Below are 21402 nucleotides of genomic sequence, written 5' to 3' on the forward strand. Positions count from 1 at the left end.
GAACTCCTCAAAGAGGTTGGACAAACACCTCAGTTTAAAAATTCAGTACACAAAGACAATTTAGACTGACGAGAAGATCAAGAAGACAGAGATGATGATGAAGACAAGACAAAGGCAAACCAAGATCAGATGAAAATAAGAACAAGCAGCGTCATTCAAGCCATCCAACTACTCTCGTCTCACTCACTTACTTTCCTTTCTTTTACTTAGTTTCCTTTCTTTTTCGTTGAGTCTCGTGTTCTAAGTTAAGTTTTGCCCCAAAGTTTAATCAACGATTCTACAGTCTTTGCCCACCACAAAACTTCAAACTTCAGCCACGAGGGAGACTCCACTCCTCCGCCAGCACACCAGAACGTGATTGGCTTCCCACGACATCAATCCGGAACCGAAAAGACCTGCAGCAAATCAGAAGAACCTGGGAGACACCTTTCTCCAAGCCAAAGATGCTGACAAGGGAATCCCCATTTAAAGACACAAATAACAAACGCAAGTATATCTCCAGATTCTCAATGAACTGGTGCATCCATAAAGTCTAATAACCCTGCCTAAGAAGCGATAGAAGGATTAAATTAATGATTGATGGTTCATTCAAATCAGGTCTTAGAGATGACAATTAATTTGCTCGGCCGTAAAATAAGTGATTTTTTTTTTTTTTTTTAATTCCCTGCAAATTAATTAATAATTCTCTTTGAGCTAAATTGACCTGTGTACCCTTACAGCAAGGATGCATTAAATTAATCAAAAGTGACAGTAAAGACGTTTATAATATTATAAAATAATTCTAATTTAAATAAATTGTTCCCTCCATAGAATCCTGAAAAAAAAAACAAAAAAAAAAACGATAATTTCCACAATAACATTAAGTTTTAGTTTTTTGTTATAAGTGTGCCTTTGTTAAAGGATTAGATCACTTTTAAATAAACTTTTCCTGATAATTTACTCACCCCCATGTCATCCAAGATGTTCATGTCTTTCTTTCTTCAGTCGAAAAGAAATTAAAGTTTTTGATGAAAACATTCCAGGATTTTTTTTCCATATAGTGGACTTGAATGGGCACCAAACAGTTGAAGGTCAAAATTAGTTTCACTGCAGCTTCTAATTGTTCTATACGATCCCAGATGAGAAATAAGGGTGTTATCTAGTGAAACCATTGCTCATTTTCTGAAAAAAATTGAAAATTATATAAGTTTTAACCAGAAATGCTCATCTTGAACTAGCTCTCTTCTTCTTCTTTATTAGAATTCCGGCAGTGTAGACACTGCTAAGAGTATTACTGCCCTCCACAGGTCAAAGTTTGAACTAATTGTTATATACTAGCATATTGCATATAATAATTTATTTTCGACTGAAGAAAGACATGGACATCTTGGATGACATGGGGGTGAGTAAATTATCAGGAAAAGTTTATTTAAAAGTGAACTAATCCTTTAATGCCAACTACATGAATTTTGGCTCAGGTGTTTATTTTTATTGGAATTTTAATATTTTACCCCCATTTCCTTCAAAAAATCAATTTTACCCTCTGTACAAAAAATACTCACACTCAGGACCTTAAGGACAAAAATGTCCACATTGAAACCCATTAAAACTGCAATTTTTTAACCCAGGGCCATTTGACTATAAAACGATACAATATTTGCAAATAGGCATTCATTCTATCGGCAAGGCTTCAAATCTTACATTTTTACCATTTTTTACTAGATTGTGCCATATTTTCAAATTTGGCATATAAAAGAAATACTCGCTTTCTGCTTATGCATATTATAGTCTATTATAGAGTCAATTGGAAAAATAATGCAGCTATAATTGTGTGGGTAAGTTGGTAAGGATGTCAGAGTGTAGTTTGCATGTGTTTACTGAAAATTTATTGTGTGTAATTAGTTTGAAAGAAATTATATTGTACTGGCAATCAAAAATCCCACTCCATGTATGAGTCACACCCTTGGCAGGGTCATAGGGCCATGTGAAAACTATGAAAAAGGTCAAAGAAGGTTAATGAGCTTTGAGTTTTTTCTTTTTCACCCAAACACGCATCTTAACCCTTGATTGCACTTTTTCACTTGTTATTGTTTTTGTACGGAGATAAAAGGTGCGCTTGAATTTGAAGTAGAAGTTCAGAAGCCCCTAAACACATTGTTTTAGTTATCACCACAAGAAAATGCTGATTGTTTAGTCTGGTAGATTTTATACAAAGCTTGAGTTCACACAGGTGTTCTCGCAGCCAAACCTATAAATATGTTGTGCTTGAGGGGTTGATCATTTCATTGTTTGCAAGATGAAGAGATGTTACTCAGCAGAGGAAGCTCTGAAGCTAGTGTTGCCCACTGACAGTGAGCACACAGTTGCATTAGAAGCTGAGGATGTAAAGAAACCGATTTGTAAAGCGTTAAAATTCTTAAAATGACTGAATGTTTGGTAATTATGAATAGAAGAGATGCTGACAAAAAAAACAGTGAAAGTGGAAAAAAATATTAATATATAATATGTTTATGACAGTTCTTTGGCATGGACATTTTTGTCCATTATGGACCTAAGTGTTAGTTTTTTTTTTTTTAAATCTACACTACATAAAAAATGTAAATGCCACAAAATTAATGTTGTTGTTCTTCATTGACACACCCAAGAATCTAATAAGCAAAGAAAAAAAAATCTGATTAGTATTTAGTTTATGAAAATAACCTACTATTTTTTTATTTTTTTCAGAAAAAAACACCTATGGCATTATGTAAACAAACCAGCATTTAAAGGGTTACAGTTCTTAAAATTAATGAATGTTTGGCATCTATGGATGGAACAGATGCTGGTTAAAAAAATTTACATCAGTGAAAGTGGAAAAAAAATTAATAAATCATATTTTTATGACAGTTTTTGGACATGGACATTTTCGTCCATTTTGTGTAACTTTTTTTTTTGATGCACAAGGGTTAAAACATGTGCAGCCCTGGTGAACATAAGAGACTTTCAAAAACATTAAAAGAATCTTCACGACCCCAAACTTTTGAACATGTACATGAATAAGGTTTGAAAGCTACAGCACAGGTGACAATTATCATTGAATAACATCTTTTAAAACATAAATTTCTGGCTTTTCCCCTCACACAAAGCTGTCATAGTCTGTCTATATACTTTCACATGGTACAGAAGATAGCAAGTATACAACGTGAAACAGACAGTTTTTTTTTTTACGTTTCTAAACTTGAATTTAAAATATGAAAAGTACTTTTTGTGTTCTCGATGTACAGATAAAATGTGCAAAAATTGTACCTTTAGGGCTACAAAAGCTTCTCACCAGGTTAGTGCCCTCATCTTTGTACCTTATCTACCCTTAAAGGGTGCATATTAATACCTTAGAGGTGAATATTGGTACCTTGAAGTATTAATATGCTCCTTTTAGTGGTAGATAAGGTCCAAAGCGAAGACACAACGTTTGAGGGTATTGATAAAAGCACAATTTTTTCACATTTTGTGTAAGAGTATAGTAACATACTTTTTCTCTTACCCTGAAGAACTCTTTGGTGGATCCTCCATCCAGAGTTCCATAGGCAATCTCTGTTTGCTTAGCTAGATCCTCGGCACTCTCGATGGGGGACACCATCCTTTCCACAGTGAGGAAGGCAGCCAGGTTGGCTGTGTAGGAGGAGATGATAATCAGAGTGAAGAACCACCACACACCTCCAACTATACGACCGGAGAGAGATCTGGGGGGGAAAGGTACAGTTTAACAACAAACAGGTGGTTAATTGTCTGGAATATTGAAGTGATCTTCTCTATCCAATTAGACTCATAATGAAGTGCCTCAATTTTAATATGATTTCCATTTCTAGCTGTGCACACAGTGGAAAGATAACAGATTAATTAATTAATTACTTTATCAGCAGGCATATATTTAAAAAAAAGCCTTCTTAATGGTTAATCTAGTTATAAATCAGATCTGGATCAGGGATTAAACAAAAGTAAAGTCATTTGCAGCCTTTGTATGGCAGAATTTAATTATCATCAGAGCTCAAAATGTCTGAAATATCACCTATATGAGCTTAATGAAAAGACCAGAGGACTGCTGCAGTTACAATAAAACATCTTTGAAATATAATTGTATTTCGTTCCTGAAAAGAGGAGCTGGATGCATTAAAACTGCATATAATTATTTTTTAAAGACACAAATTATAAACAGCTTATAAGAGACAGTATGCAAGAAAGAATCCCAGTATTTTACAAACACGTTATTTAGATGTTATTTTTCATTTTGAATATATTAAATTGTGCAATAACACCAACACCAAAAGTGATTTAAAACAACTTGCCCTTATGGATTTAGACAAGTAATGCACAAGTCAGCATTTTTATGTTGAGTAAATTAAAAGTATGGAAAGAATATGCCTCCTTGAAGCTGTATGTAAGATAAAATTGATTGTATAACTAATAATAATACTAATAACCATTATATAACCCCTAATGTTCTTTGTCCACGAGACATGGCTTAGTTTGATCTGTGACTTCTCTATGCATATGTCTATTAATTTGAGTGTCCTCAAACGTTGAAAACTGTTGTTCTTTCACCATTCCCTTTGAATGAAAGTCTTAAATTTAATAAAAACGATCCTGTTTTGCCAAGCTAGCACTAAAGTTCTGCTTTCCAATACATGCTGCACACAATTCCGCCCTCTTTCACTTTCAAGGGAAATATACATTCTCTTCAAGACTCCAATGATATTATCAGTTATATTAAAGGGGCCCATAAACCACTTTGAATTTTTATAGGGAAGCGAAATGCCCTGCATTACAAATTGGAAGTTGTTGGAACATTGTTGGAATGTTAATGCATTTTAGATATAGATCCAGAACAGAAATTATAGTTCATGCTTTCTAATAAAGGAAAAAAAACAGCACACGTTTAACTTTAGCATGTAAGAATAAAGTTAAATGACAAATGGATGATGCTTATCAGGAAAATTACTTGGGCGGGTCTTTTATTGAACATTTATAAAAGATTATTTTATCGAAAACACACTATTAAACAATAACATTGTGAAATATTACAAAAAACTGTTATCACTGTTATTGTTACAGTCAGAGACAGAAGATGACAGTTCAGTTTGTTTATTGGACACAAGCAGAGGGAACAGTGATAACAGGTGAGTTTGCAGAGGTTGTATAAGTGAATGATGAATGAATGAATGGTAATACTGTCCTTTGTGGTTTGCAGGTTGGATGCTGGAGAATAGCGGTAGCAGAATGGAGACAGGGATGGCAGACGACACAGACACAGACACAGACACAGACACAGACACAGACACAGACACAGACACAGACACAGACACAGACACAGACACAGACACAGACACAGACACAGACACAGACACAGACACAGACACAGACACAGACACAGACACAGACTTGGAACACAGGAGTCCTTGAGGTAGGCATAGAGGTAAGTTCCTTGATGCAAACAAGACCGGACAATGTGAAGGAGTGTGTGAGTGTCTTTTATGTGAGTGCTGATTGGCGTGGTGATGAGGTGCAGGTGTTAGTGATCAGTACTCAGGGGGAAGGCGTGCACTGTGATTGGTGGGTGCTGGAGACTGGCGTGTCTGTGACAGTTATAATATATTTGAAAATGTACTTTATTTCTGTGATGGCAAAGCTGAATTTTCAGCATCGTTGTCACAATCCTGTAGTCTTCAGAGTCACATGATCCTTCAGAAATCATTCTAATATGCTGATTTGATGCTCAAGAAACATTTCTTATTATTATCAATGGGTAATCTGCTTAAACCTTTTTGGAAAATGTTTTTATGAAAGAACAAAGAACAGCATTTAGAGAAATGTTCAAAGCATTTGTAAGGATACTGATTGTTAGAAGGCAGCTGTCTGACACTGACATGGCGAACAGGAACATGGTTTGTGTAACATTAGCAACACATTATTAGCTGTTTGATAACATAGTCAAGCAAAAGGCTAATCATATTAATTATCGTTATGTGTCCGATGTTGTAAAGAGCGATGCCATTGTGCAGCGTTTACCTCAGTAAGTTGACCGAGTGGATCTCTGAGCTGGCACGAGCGAATGGAGGCGGGGTTAATTTGCATATTCATTGATCCGCATATATTAAATGAGGCAAGGATATAGAGTTACATTCAAGCTATTTTATAGCATGAAGAATTTTTTTTCAGAGGAAGAAAACGTTTAAATATCATTTTGGTGATCAAAGATGAGTTTTATGGGATAAAATGATTGACTACAGGGGGACTTTAAATATGAATGACTTCATTATGAATGACTTTAGGCCTATCCTTCCATGTCAAAGATCACAGTATTTGAGAAGATGTGGTCCTACAGAAAGTTTTAAACCAGTTTATTGTGTCACGCTGAGTAAAAGTATTAATTTCTTTAAAAAATATATAAAGAATAAAAAAGAGAACACAAAGTCAAATTGCACCACTTCAAAAAATGTCTTACATCGCTTACAGCAGTGGTTCTCAAACTGGGATACGCATACCCCTGGGGGTACGTGAGATAACAAGAGTGGATATGTGAACAAAATGCTGAGTTTTGCCATTCATTTAATTCTACCCCACCTTAAAATAACATTAAAACCGAGCATGTATTTCTATCAGGCAAAATGTTGTAAATAAATGACATCCAATCGAATTACCTCATCTTTTGTGTCCACACAAGCAGCGTGCAAATATGTTTCATGCAGAGTATGCAAATCACAAAGCAAATTAAAAGTGGGGATTTAGCAATTACTGGCATGAAGAACAAATAGCCTATAGACAAGGTGTGCATAGAGATCGATTTAAGACTCTCTTTGAAAAAAAAAAAACCCTGTGTGAGTTCTTGACATTGACTTTATATAACAATTCAACAAAATTAAGTGATAAACATTTTAAATGCAGTATTGTCAGTGTTGTTTGCTCAATTTTGCAACAAAATAACAGTTCCAGTTTTCAACAAAAAACACAGAAGAACTGCAACATGCAGCGGTGTTTCGTGAATGAATCGTTTGAACAAATCATTAGAGTCAATGATTCAATGACCTATTCATTAATAGGCTACAGCCACTTTCTTCGTTACTGAATGAATTAATGACTCAATGACTCACTCACTAAGACAGTGGGCCCTATCATACACCCGGTGCAATGCGTGTTTTTTGCTAGTTTCAGCCCAACGCAGTTATCATTTTCACGTCCTACGCCACGTTGTTTAAAATGCAAATGCATTTGTGCCCATTTGTGCGCCCAAAATGCACTATATATATACACTAGGGATGGGCAATATATCGCATGCGATTCTCACGCGCATTTCGTCAGTAAAGCCGGTTCCCTGATTACCGCTAAATCGCCATCACCTGCTTTCAAATGGTGCGGCATTTAATAGACAGAGCCGTAGTTCACTGATAAGCCACGCAAATATCGCGTTCATTATCGAAGGCGATTCATCTGCGATATGAACGTGATATTGCGTGGCTTTTCAGTGATCTACGGCTCTGTCTGTTAAATGGCGCACCATTTGAAAGCAGGTGATGGCGATTTAGCGGTAATCAGGGAACCGGCTTTACTGACGAAATGCGCGTGAGAATCGCATGCGATATATTGCCCATCCCTAATACACACACACACACACACACACACACACACACACACACACACACACACACTGCCCTCCAAAAGTTTGGAAACACCCTAGAAAAGTGGGGTTTTGGACAATATTGGCATGAATCCTTTTAATTTGTGATAATTTTGCACTGATAAGGGACAACACAAACAAACAATTAATCAAAATATCCACCATTAGCAGCTATCTGACCTAAACTGGGTTCTGGTTGGTTCATTGTATTCTAAACTTAATTGGCAATCAATTGTTGAAGCTATTAAGGTGTGCTGACCCAAAAATCTTTTACAAAACTGGGGCAAGTTTAAACCAGTAACCAGGCATCATAGCTGGCAAAGGGGCATGTCTGACTTTGACATGTATATATTGCTATTATTATGTAATCAAAATGAAAATTATTATTGCTGATCTTCAATGATAATGTCAAGTTACTGTAATGTATTTGCACCAAAAAAATGATAAGGATTTATGCTGATATCGTCCAAAACCACACTTTGCCAGGGGTGTTTCCAAACTTTTGGAGGGCAGTGTATATATATATATATATATATATATATATATATATATATATATATATATATATATATATATATATATATATATATATATATATATATATATTATTATTATTATTTTTTTTTATTAATTAATTTATTTATTTTTGTGATGGCAAAGCTGAATGATCTTTCTATTCATCAGAGAATCCTGAAAAAAAATGTTAATAATAAATGGTTAATAATACATTTTTCTTGAGCAGCAAATCAGCATATCAGGATAATTTCTGAAGGATCATGTGACACTGAACACTGGAGTAATGATGCTGAAAATTCAGCTTTGCCAACACAAACATAAATTATATTTTAAAATATATTCAAATAGAAAACAGTTCTTTTAAATTGTAATAATATTTCTATTATTATTTTTTAATATTACTATTTTTTTGTTTGTATTTGTAATCAAATAAATGTAGCCTTGGAGAGCAGAGGAGACTTCTTTTAAAAACATTTTAAAAAACTTACCGATATTTGCTATGCATTTCTGTATGCTAGAGGTCATGTAACACATTTAAGAAACTAATACGGGGCTCAAAAGTATTTGAACACACACATCTTGCACATTAGAAGAATACCGGCAGTGCAAACCCCCTAATGAATACTCAAAATGAATTATCAATCTAATCCGTAGAATATGGGTCACTCCTACACTGAAAGCAAAATAAAAGGTTCTCATGGACAAACACTGTTTCAAACGCACGCAATCATGTCTCCATGGAGATTAACAATAGAGCTGTAACTAAAAATAATAGTCTCCTTGTCGTTTCACATTGTAATGCTGCAAAATGTCCGTTCCATTACAGAAACTCGGAAGGGTGCTGTTGGGAACGTTGTGACATGCTGATCATCTCTTCGTACTCTGGTGTCACAGTTCCGTTAAACACTGCAGAACATTTTCAAACACTCGGGATGGCAAGGTCACCTCGACAGTGGGAAAGACCCAAGCGAGACCTCCCTCCAGGCTTTTGTGTACGTGTGTTTGTATTGTGAAATTACACTAATGTGCTTGTGACCTAAATGTGTGACCTAAACCTAATATGTATGTGACCTGCTAGTGTCATTGCGTATGGAAGTGTTTGTAAACCGGAGTATTTTTGTACGGGGGGAAAGGGAATCTGGACAAAGCTGAAGTGACAGTCGGAGGCCTGCGGGAGGAAGGGGGCACCACAGAGCCTGGGTTGAACTGTCATGCTCGCTGAAAGCCTGATGGTACGACCCCGCACAAACACAGACACAAAGACACACTCCACGTCTCAAATAAAGCTCCTAAAGCACACAACATGTATCACTTCCTCGGGGTAACTCGCTCTATTTCTCTGTCACACACACACTTCTCCATGCTCATATCCTGGAGTGCTCTTGGTTTATTCTTTAGCAGGTGTGAACAGACAGACCATTGGCCTCCGGGCCAATTTAACTCATTGGAAAATTTATTGGGCCTTTATGCGACAGCTTTCCTAGGAGTCACATCTACACCATCCTTTATGGTGAGCACTCGTCATACCAAGACATTCAAAGTAGCAGTTCAGTGGAGGTTATTCTGTCTACAATAATGAGGGCACTGGGTTTTACTGCTGAAAACACTGACATCTGTGGCTAAAATAACTTATATTTTCACTTAAAGGGGCAGTGTGTATTTTTCATGGTGTCAAGGTTTGGCTGGTTAGCATGACCACATTAGCTGGTACATGTTGTATCTACATTTAGAGCAAAAATAATCTTGCTCGTACTTTTTGCTTTCAAAAGTTGCCATGTTCTCTGACAATTTTTTTTTTACATTTAAAGTACACATGAAATCAAAATTGACCTTATCTACTTTGTTAGTGCATATTACTAGTCTTGTAGTAAACAATTAATCTGTGCAAGTTAAAACACAGAAAAAAATTGTTTTTCGTGATAATCTTTAATCAAAATCTGAAAAGTTACTTCCGGTCTGGAATGGCGTTCCTTCTCTGATGATGTCAGTTTGACGGCATGGGTTGAAAACGTGTAAACCACTCCCCTCCATCCGTTAGTCTGCTATGAGTGAGAGATGGAGAGGAGGAGCGCTAAAGTAAAACTCTGCTCTCTATTCAATATTCCGTTTCACTTCGAAATACGTCACAACACTGGAGAAAAGTCGTTTGCAACTTCCGGTTCACGTGGACTTTAAGAATGCTAAACAGACAGAAAGAACGCTAGACAGACAGACAGAATGTTAGACAGACAGAATGCTAGACAGACAGACAGAACGCTAGGCAGACAGACAGAACGCTAGACAGACAGAATGCTAGACAGACAGACAGAATGCTAGACAGACAGACAGAACACAAGACAGACAGACAGAATGCAAGACAGATAGAATGCTAGACAGACAGATAGAATGCTCGACCGAGAGAATGCTAGATAGACCGACAGAATGCAAGACAGACAGACAGACAGACAGACAGAATGCAAGACAGACAGAATGCTAGACAGACAGACAGAACGCTAGACAGAATGCTAAACAGACAGAACGCTAGACAGACAGACAGAATGCAAGACGGACAGAATGCAAGACAGACAGAATGCTAGACAGACAAACAGACAGACAGACAGAACGTTAGATAGAATGCTTGACAGGCAGAACGTTAGATAGAATGCTAGACAGACAGACAGAATGCAAGACAGACAGACAGAAAGCTAGACAGACAGACAGAATGCAAGACAGACAGACACACAGAACGCTAGATAGAATGCTAGACAGACAGAACGCTAGACAGACAGACAGAAAGCTAGACAGACAGACAGAATGCTAGACAGACAGACAGAAAGCTAGACAGACAGACAGAACGCTAGACAGACAGACAGAACGCTAGACAGACAGACAGAAAGCTAGACAGACCGACAGAACGCTAGACAGACAACCAGACAGAACGCTAGACAGACAGACAGACAGAAAGCTAGACAGACAGACAGAACACTAGACAGACAGACAGAATGCAAGACAGACAGACAGAAAGCTAGACAGACAGACAGAATGCAAGACAGACAGAATGCTAGACAGACAGACACACAGAACGCTAGATAGAATGCTAGACAGACAGAACGCTAGACAGACAGACAGAAAGCTAGACAGACAGACAGAATGCTAGACAGACAGACAGAAAGCTAGACAGACAGACAGAACGCTAGACAGACAGACAGAACGCTAGACAGACAGACAGAAAGCTAGACAGACCGACAGAACGCTAGACAGACAACCAGACAGAACGCTAGACAGACAGACAGACAGACAGAAAGCTAGACAGACAGACAGAACACTAGACAGCCAGACAGAACGCTAGACAGACAGCCAGACAGAACGCTAGACAGACAGACAGAACACTAGACAGACAGACAGACAGAACATTAGAAAGACAAACAGACAGACAGAATGCTAGTTAAACATACCAAGAGTACGCTAGACAGACAGAACACTAGACAGAATGCTAGAAAGACAGACTGTTAGACAGTCAGACCGCTAGACAGACAGACAGAAAGCTAGACAGATAGACAGAACACTAGACAGACAGATAGACAGACAGAACGCTAGACAGACAGACAGAACGCTAGTTAGACATACTGAGAGAACGCTAGACAGACAAAATACTAGACAGAATGCTACAAAGACAGACTGTTAGACAGTCAGACCGCTAGACAGACAGACAGACAGATAGATACTTCACACTTAATTAAAATAATGTAAGATTCAGTGATGTAGACCAGATAAATAAATCACATTAATGCATCAATTACCAAATTAAGTTGAACCGGATTTCACACATAACATTCACCTGGATCAACATTCCAATCAACCAATTAGATTTGGGGGATAAGTTTGCAGTTTATGTCAAGTTTAGGCTTACGACCAGGGTCACGTGCTTCTACATCAGTGTTATTCACCTTTCATATCCCTCTCATTTTAGGGATAAGTTTTAGGTTAAGGGGTAGGGATATGGTTAGGACTATGTTTTTGGACAGGAATGTTGTTCCAAGTCTTGGCAAAATCACAGTGACCCCAAATTAACAATACAGCACTCAAGATGTGTTCTAAAAAAAAAGCACACATCTCTCTACAGACGAACACAGACGAAAACGCTGTTTTTATTCTAACAGGTGGCTTTTAGCAGTCAGAATCTAAAAAGACAGTTCGCATAAGCATACTGTTTACATAGCCTAGCTGCAGCAACACTCAAATGTGCTATGAAATGCTACAATGTTGATGCTAGTGGACATGACAGTGATTGTGAATTATATGCATAGTAAACAGTCTGCAATTCCCACTTCTGGGTGAACCACTAACAGAGGAGCAGCAATTGTGCCGTGTGTCAAGTTATTAATTTATATACCATCAGAGCCGTGTCAGCCTGCTGGGCTTCAGTAATTCTCTGCTCAGGTTTTGCACTTGCTAATCATCTGTGCCATCTTCTCATGACTTCAGATTACAGCACAGCTCGAACCGAGTTAATTGCTTTGATTGCCCGTGTGCTTACAGTAGCTTTTCTATTTGCTATCTGTCTCTAGAGATGTCAAAGAGACTTTGTTTTTGGCACCTTTATAAGAAATAATGAATTAATGAAATCCCTTCATAAGCACCTCATCAGAAACTAATCAGAGAATCAGAAAGGCTAGATGAGGTAACAGGGTTTTTATGAAGCAATGGCACAGATGAGCTGGAGCGAAAAACAATGTGAACAGTCAGAGCTCTGAGTGGCAGCTCTGACATTTGTTGAGGACAAACAAGTTTCCTGTCAGAGATAAATACTGTAAGCAGCCTAGCGCCTTCTGTCTGGCCCACACAATCCTCATTACCAAAACACTCATGCCAAAAAACTTTTTTAAATAAAGGATTCTGAGATGGTTGACAAAAAACAAACAAACAAACAAAAAAAAACAAAAAAAAAAACAGAAAACCAGCACCTTTATGTAAAACCACAAGAGTATTAATGAGTTTAAACTATTACAGTCACAACTGCCAACCAACATAAAAACTTGTTCAACACTGCATAAAATCGTTTTCTTAATCAGTACTTTTGTCTTGTTTTCCAGTAAAAATATCTACACATTATTTGTCATAGAGAGAAAACATTGCCTTGAATTAGCACAACTTGTACAGTATGTGCAGCATGTATAATGCAACCTGTTATTATTATAGTTTTTTTTTCATTGTCCTTATATTTAACTTCTTGATCTAAATGGCTGATCTAATAATAATATTAATAAGAAAAATAATAACAATAACACCTACAACAATAGTAATTATTGTATAATAAAAATAATAATAATAGTTATTATTACTATTATTATCATATTTATTTATACAGTAGTTTCATGATCTAAATGGCTGATCTAATAATAATAATAACAATTATAATAAAAACAATAATTTTATGATAATCTGAGCAATGGCCTAGGAGTAGTTCGAAAATTTAGGTTTTTCAGAAAATTCAAAATTGCAGAAAAATTTTCATGACGAACAATTATGTCATTGGGTGCAATCGAATGGTCTTGAGCAAAGGAATCAGAGGGAAAATTTTGTTTCTAGCCATTACGGTTCAAAAGTTATTAGCATAAATGTGAGTGCAAATTTGGTCAGTTGGTTTGTTAGAGCGACTGAGTTAGAGACTCCAAATTTGCTATGATGACAGTTTGGACTGTGTGCCAAATTTCATAACTTTCCCACAAGCGGTTCAACGGGCTGCCATAGACTTCCAGAATGGAAGAAGAAGAAGAAGAAGAAGGTGCCTACTATTGTATTATGTAAAAAAAAAAAATTGTTCTGCATATCAGTTATCAGAACTATTATCAGATTAATTAGCATTAAAAATAGGAAGAATCCACGAGAGATTGGATGTGTTTCCCTATCACTGTCTGAAGCTCTCTCATGTCTGAAACATGATGATTCAATTCCATGTCAGTTCTAAACCTTTCTAGCCATAAAATCCAACTGACCTCCCTCACATACTGAGCACAGATCAAAGATTTTCTAATGATTTCATAACAGCCTCATGCCTACAGAACTTCAGCATTCCTCCTTCAGCTCAAAGGGGGTAGGTGAAGAAGTTTTCCATGGAAGTCCTCAGTTAGCATGGAGAAACACTGTCAAGCTGAGTGCTCTGACGCAGACAATCACATCTGTCATGGAACGCTCTCTGGCAGTGTAATCTAATTTGAGTGTGTTGCTTCCTTCCCTCAAGCCAAGGATATACATGTCCAACCAAAATGTCAAACACTAGCAGACGAGCCAGCACACCCAGAGGCTCAAGGCAAATCTGCACATAATGAGGCTAGAGGACCCTATCAGGGGTGTCATCACTAGGCTAACCTATGGTTACATGTTCCTCATGACTAATGCTAAAAAAAAATGTGTGAACAAGTGTCAGTGCAGTCAAAGAGACAGGACAGAATCAAATAAGGTGCCTGGAGTAGAAAGGTCAGGGAATTTTGAGCCACGGGATGGTTCCTACATCGAATGATTCCTACATCGGATGATTCCTATATCGGATGATTCCACAAAAACGTGACATTAACAGAGAAAGGTTTACTACTGCAAAACACACACAAACCACAGTGGGTAATCTGTGCAGCTGTTAAAGTAACATTTATAGAATAATATGAAGTTTAATGAAACAATACTGGAATAGTTTGAAAAAGTATTTTAAATTTTTTTTACATTTTAATTCATCAAGTAGAGTAGTTAAATAATTTGTCCCACCGGGGATAAAAAATAATTCAGCAGAGCCCATGAACATGCACGTTGTAGCAACTTTACATTACTGCTTGCGCTAACAGTAACCTAGATAAATGTGCACTATTATATATCCAAGTGTTTGTGCGGAGTGTGGAAGGCAGCTAAAGTATAGTGCGCCGGCGCGATCACTTGCATTTTTTCAACTTAAAATACTCTGTCCTTTTTTTGTTATACAGATAAGAGTAATACATCATTTTGAACTGTAAAGGGTCTACATTTATTTGTGTACACTCACAATAACAACAAAACATTGTGCTTTTGTAAAATAAAGAAAACAAACAGGATGGTCTCCCTGAACAGCAGCACGTCACATAAATAAAACGAAACTCAGCATATAGGCTACTTGCCTCACAGACATGAGAAATATATCTATAGAAAGCTTGAAACGTCTACTTTTAAACTAACCAATTCGAATCGAAAACAAATGTAGGCCTACTCTCTGATTATGTAATCCATATGAAAGGTGCATTTCATTCTATAGGCGTGTTACTACGGAGATGAGTCAGCATTGTCAGCTTCATCTTTGCAGCCAACACTGACTCAGAAAACACTAGTTTATTAATAAAAAATTTAATTTATAATAATAAACTTATATAACCTTGCTATTTTTTCCGACACATTCACAATCATTACTTTTGCCACTGCTTTGCTGCAAGTGCATTTGTGTGCGCTTGAGCGAGAGGCATATATTCCGCCCACCAGTATATTTAAGTAATTAAATTAATATAAAATATTATATATATTATATATACAGTACAGTCCAAAAGTTTGGAACCAAGATTTTTAATGTTTTTAAAAGAAGTTTCGTCTGCTCACCAAGGCTACATTTATTTAATTAAAAATACAGTAAAAACAGTAATATTGTGAAATATTATTACAATTTAAAATTTTCTATTTGAATATATTTCACAAAGTAATTTATTCCTGTGATGGCAAAGCTGAATTTTCAGCATCATTACTCCAGTCTTCAGTGTCACATGATCCTTCAGAAATCATTCTAATATGCTGATCTGCTGCTCAAGAAACATTTAATGTGTACAATTGTACAAAATATTTGTGTACAATATTTTTTTTTCAGGATTATTTGATGAATAGAAAGTTCAAAAGAACAGTATTAATCTGAAATCTAATCTTTTGTAACATTATAAATGTCTTTACTGCCACTTCTGATCGATTTATTGCATCCTTGCTGAATAAAAGTATTCATTTCTTTAATTTCTTTTCAAAAAAATAAAAATTAAAATTCTTACTGACCCCAAACTTTTGAACGGTAGTGTATAATGCTACAGAAGCTTTGTATTTCAGATAAATGCTGTTCTTTTGAACTTTCTATTCATCAAGGAATCCTGAAAAAAAAAGTACACAACTGTTTTCAACATTGAAAATAATCATAAATGTTTATTGAGCAGCAAATCAGCATATTAGAATGATTTCTGAAGGATCATGTGACACTGAAGACTGGAGTAACGATGCTGAAAATTCAGCTTTGCATCACAGGAATAAATTACTTTGTCAAATATATTTCAATAGTACACAGTTATTTTAAATTGTAATAATATTTCACAATATTACTGTTTTTTTACTGTATTTTTAATTAAATAAATGTAGCCTTGGTGAGCAGATGAAACTTCTTTTAAAAACATTAAAAATCTTAGTGGCTCCAAACTTTTGGACTGTACTGTATATATAATATATATATATATCAAAAATATCTGAATAATTTTTGGTTTGACTGTAGTTTTCAGACACCATAAAATCTGTGTCTGCATTGGTCATAAAAATGTCTATCTAATCTTTACCTTCACTTTAAATAAAATCATCCTGTTCCTTTCTTAATATAACCTGAGAATCTTTTCAACATGATGTGCATTTCAGATGTAGTTTAGAGAGGGACCGTGTAATGCAGCAGGTGATTAAAGAGATCATCTTTATTTTACAACCCATTTTCTCTATCACAGATGTTGTTTGTGGAATATGAGCCAAATAAAAAAGTAGCAGTGGAAGAAGAAAACATTATGGCAATGATGATGACAATGGCTTTTTTTCCCATGTGCACCTACCTTGGTGAGATATCACATCCTTGCTGCATAAAGGCTCCCAGGGAAAACCACAGGCTGTTAAAGATCCCAAACTCATTGGAGTGTTCAGGTTGCTTCTCCTGCTTCTCCTCTCGCTGATTTTGATTTTGACCTTGCTGATTTGGCGACTGGTTGGCCTCTGGTGATGGTGGTTGGTTCTGGTTCTGATTTTGCTGCTCTGTTCCATCCTCTTCATCATCTGCATGCCACTCGTACGGACTGAAGCGACTCACCAAGAATAGCACCACACTCACGCCAATGTAGGCAAACACAATACACATCCAGATCTCATACGCCAGTGGGTCCAGGAAGGAGAAGACACCTGGCTTGGACTTGGTGGGCTTCTTGATCATGATGGATATACCTAAGCTCATGAAGGGCTTGGAGAAATCGATGACCTCCTCTCTGACCAAAGTGATGGTAAGGGGGGCGACAGCTACGTCTGCTTTCTACAAGACAATATGATTACATCATTAAGCATGGATAGAGTGCCTATTGTGATTTAATATGTTGGTATTCAAGCATAGCATTCATGTTTTCGAAGAAATCAAACATTCAGAATGTGTTTCATGAAGCTTTGAGATTCAGCTTGCATAAAACAAGGCTGTTCCTCTGTAGGTTTTAGAAATCAAGCACAAGCCAACAAAAAGCTTTATACACCATTTTAGAATCATCTGAACATATAAATAACATCAAGTATTATGAATCACTACAGAGTCAGTTCTACTCAATGCTGCATCCTCAAGAGAATCCCTCATACATTATCGCTCTCTATGCTTCATAATAATATCACATTTTCTTCAAGCAGAAGAGAAATCTAACGAACTGCGCTTGACAACACTGAGCTGGAGTGTTCGCATTTAGCCCAATGAAGGCAGACTATATCTGACACTGCTTAGCATTCCAAAGCCACTAATGCTGCAGCCTTAGGGTAAAAATGCTCTGAATAAAAAACTGACTGCCTACAAAAGCCAACCTCACATGCACCTAAGTTTTGCTATTATAAATTACATCTTGCTAATTTGCCTTCGTTAGCAGTAATAGGACTCTTTTTTATGTTGAAAAAAAGCCAGAAAGTCAGACATTGCACTAATATGCTCTGACAGTAGGAAAAAATTACTTCATAAGTGATGAGAGACAAAAACTTTTGTTCAACCTGAGGGATTGAGGTGCGGACACACCATGTGCTCTTCTCTGTTCTGCAGCACTCTATGCAAGCTTTGCTACTTATTTCGGAAAAGATTTCTGCCACTGTTACAAATCTTACCTCCAAGGAATAGAGGTAATGCAGTTTTAGCTAAAGTGACTCGTAATGTATGCTAGAGACACACAGATTTAAAGGGGTGGTTCACTGTTTTGTTTTTTCTAGGCTTGATTGTGTTTATGGGGCGTAGTTTAACATGTCTTAATGCTTTGTTTAAAAAAAAAACACTGTATTTTTTATATATTTTACCTTTATTCTACACCGCTGTTTCTCTTCTCCTAAAAACGCTCTATTAAGTTTCTGGTTCTATGAAGACCCTCCCTCAGAAATATGCAATGGGCTCACATTGTCCGGAAATGCCATGTGCTTCGGTGGAAATGTAAATAATGGCGTCAATATTGCTGTATCAATCTGAGCCCGAATCAGACCCAGATAGCAGTAAAGAAGAGGGTCAAGCAGAACCTCTGCAAGCACAGCTTTTAATGGACGTTTATGAATGTTAAGTATTTTGTTTGTATTTGTGTCAAAGTGTTTAGATATGCTGTCACTTGCTGTTTATGTTAGCATTTGATGTTATCAGGTGTTATCCTGATTAAAGCTTTACTGTAGCTGAATACATGACTGAGTAGTAGCATTTTTGTAAAGGTATTGTATAATTTATAATAATATGAACAAGCATGTGGGTAAACACAACATAAAAGCCGTAATGAAACAATACTGTACAATGATAACAGAAACGGCAACAAACACCAACAGAAGTTCGCTGGAGTGATTACATAGAAGTTTGTTGATGATGTAGGCGTTTGTTGGAGAAGTATGAAATAGAATTTAGCTAACTGGCTAGCGAGGCCAAACCACGTTGGTCTTTGTTTACATCCCAGAAAAAATATAACTTTAAAAACAATAAAATATACTTACAGGTTGGGGCCCATAAACAGCAGCTTCTGCTTTTAAAGTGGGAACTGCTCCATCTTTCAGTAATAGCGTTTGTGCAAATCCAGGATTGAACTCGTGTAGATTCTGGAAGCTGTCTTCAGTGAAATGTGCAGCACAGACAGCTAAATTACCATTATAATTGTCAGGAACAGAATTAAACATAAATTTCAAACGTTGTTCCTGAAGTCCAGTGTCCCTAAGAAGCCCAAACACAGAAGACTCGTATGCACAGGACATGGGCTTGCCCACTTTGTTGTGTGTTCCCGTGGGCAGTTTATGTTAATTGCAGGGTTTATGATGTCACTAACCCGGGAAGAAGCGTGTTGTAGTCCAACCCGGTCGTAATTGTAGCCATTAAACTGCCATAACTTTAAAAGACAATATCTCCGTTTGGATTGAACTTTCAGCGCTGTAACTTTGCAGATACTGTTTATGCTCAAGCAGCAACATTACACACTAACTAAAGTTAAAAAAGTGAAATCGCAATGAACAACCCCTTTAATATGTAATGTCTTATAAAATAAAATAAAATAATATAAATAAAATGAACAAAAGACAACCCTGAAAGGTTAAAATAATTAAATAAATAAATCCTTACCACACAGAAATGATAAGAATCAGAGATAATAGCCACTTACGCCATACACTAATTCTCCAACCATCCCATTCCACATCATTGTCTCTGCGTCTCTGGCTCCATACTTTCCGTCCCCCACGAGTTCTAGTCTGTAGGAATAGCCCACATGCTTGGCGATCTCTGCAGCCAGCTCCACGCAATAACCCTCATATTTGTCATTTCCGACTAGCTGCTCATGGTTCTTCTTCAGCATCACATATGGAGATTCCTAAGGATGAAGAACATAGTGCAGGTTAATTTTGCATTTCCCTTTTCTTGTGGTAGCATGGGCCAGATCAGTCTAGTTGTTTGGTTACTGCATGATTCAGAGTAGTTGAAGAGGCTTGAAAGGAAATCTTGCATCAGCTACATCAAATGTTTTCTGCATTTCCAGCATATTTCTTGGCTTATAAATTATTGAAGACTTGCATTTCAGCTAAATCATATAGAATGCACAGAACAACATAAACAGAAAAAAACAACAACCTATAACAAGATATATATATATATATATATATACAGTGGGTACGGAAAGTATTCAGACCCCCTTAAATTTTTCACTCTTTGTTAAATTGCAGCCATTTGCTAAAATCATTTAAGTTCATTTTTTCCTCATTAATGTACACACAGCACCCCATATTGACAGAAAAACACAGAATTGTTGACATTATTGCAGATTTATTAAGAAAGAAAAACTGAAATATCACATATATTTAACTCAGGTGCTGTCCATTTCTTCTGATCATCCTTGAGATGGTTCTACACCTTCATTTGAGTCCAGCTGTGTTTGATTATACTGATTGGACTTGATTAGGAAAGCCACACACCTGTCTATATAAGACCTTACAGCTCACAGTGCATGTCAGAGCAAATGAGAATCATGAGGTCAAAGGAACTGCCTGAAGAGCTCAGAGACAGAATTGTGGCAAGGCACAGATCTGGCCAAGGTTACAAAAAAATTTCTGCTGCACTTAAGGTTCCTAAGAGCACAGTGGCCTCCATAATCCTTAAATGGAAGACGTCTGGGATGACCAGAACCCTTCCTAGAGCTGGCCATCCGACCAAACTGAGCTATCGGGGGAGAAGAGCCTTGGTGAGAGAGGTAAAGAAGAACCCAAAGATAACTGTGGCTGAGCTCCAGAGATGCAGTCGGGAGATGGGAGAAAGTTGTAGAAAGTCAACCATCACTGCAGCCCTCCACCAGTCGGGGCTTTATGGCAGAGTGGCCTGACAGAAGCTTCTCCTCAGTGCAAGACACATGAAAGCCCGCATGGAGTTTGCCAAGATGGTGAGAAATAAGATTCTCTGGTCTGATGAGACCAAGATAGAACTTTTTGGCCTTAATTCTAAGCGGTATGTGTGGAGAAAACCAGGCACTGCTCATCACCTGTCCAATACAGTCCCAACAGTGAAGCATAGTGGTGGCAGCATCATGCCGTGGGGGTGTTTTTCAGCTGCAGGGACAGGACGACTGGTTGCAATCGAGGGAAAGATGAATGCGCCAAGTACAGGGATATCCTGGACGAAAACCTTCTCCAGAGTGCTCAGGACCTCAGACTGGGCCGAAGGTTTACCTTCCAACAAGACAATGACCCTAAGCACAAAGCTAAAATAAGGAAGGAGTGGCTTCACAACAACTCCGTGACTGTTC

The 21402-nt window shown here is 37.1% G+C and overlaps 1 protein-coding gene across 7 annotated transcripts in view; it reads right to left on the reverse strand.

Annotated features, from left to right (window-relative positions):
* The window catches only part of gria1b (glutamate receptor, ionotropic, AMPA 1b), a 70294-nt gene that overhangs the window by 11857 nt on the left and 37035 nt on the right, over nt 1-21402 (reverse strand). For 5 of the 7 annotated variants that reach the window (XR_007181302.1, XR_007181303.1, XM_048166569.1 and 2 more), the window contains exons 10-12: nt 19774-19980; nt 16978-17444; nt 3488-3698 (exon numbers count right to left, since the gene is read on the reverse strand). Coding sequence is in view for 5 of the 7 variants with exons in the window: in XM_048166569.1 (XP_048022526.1) it covers nt 3488-3698; nt 16978-17444; nt 19774-19980 (885 nt within the window). In the remaining 2 variants the exon portion in view is untranslated. The remainder of the gene's footprint in view (nt 1-3487; nt 3699-16977; nt 17445-19773; nt 19981-21402) is intronic. The other 2 variants (XM_048166571.1, XM_048166570.1) reach the window with 1 other exon arrangement.

The sequence above is a fragment of the Megalobrama amblycephala genome, linkage group LG18, assembly GCF_018812025.1.
Source record: "Megalobrama amblycephala isolate DHTTF-2021 linkage group LG18, ASM1881202v1, whole genome shotgun sequence".
NCBI classification, from domain to species: Eukaryota; Metazoa; Chordata; class Actinopteri; order Cypriniformes; family Xenocyprididae; genus Megalobrama; species Megalobrama amblycephala.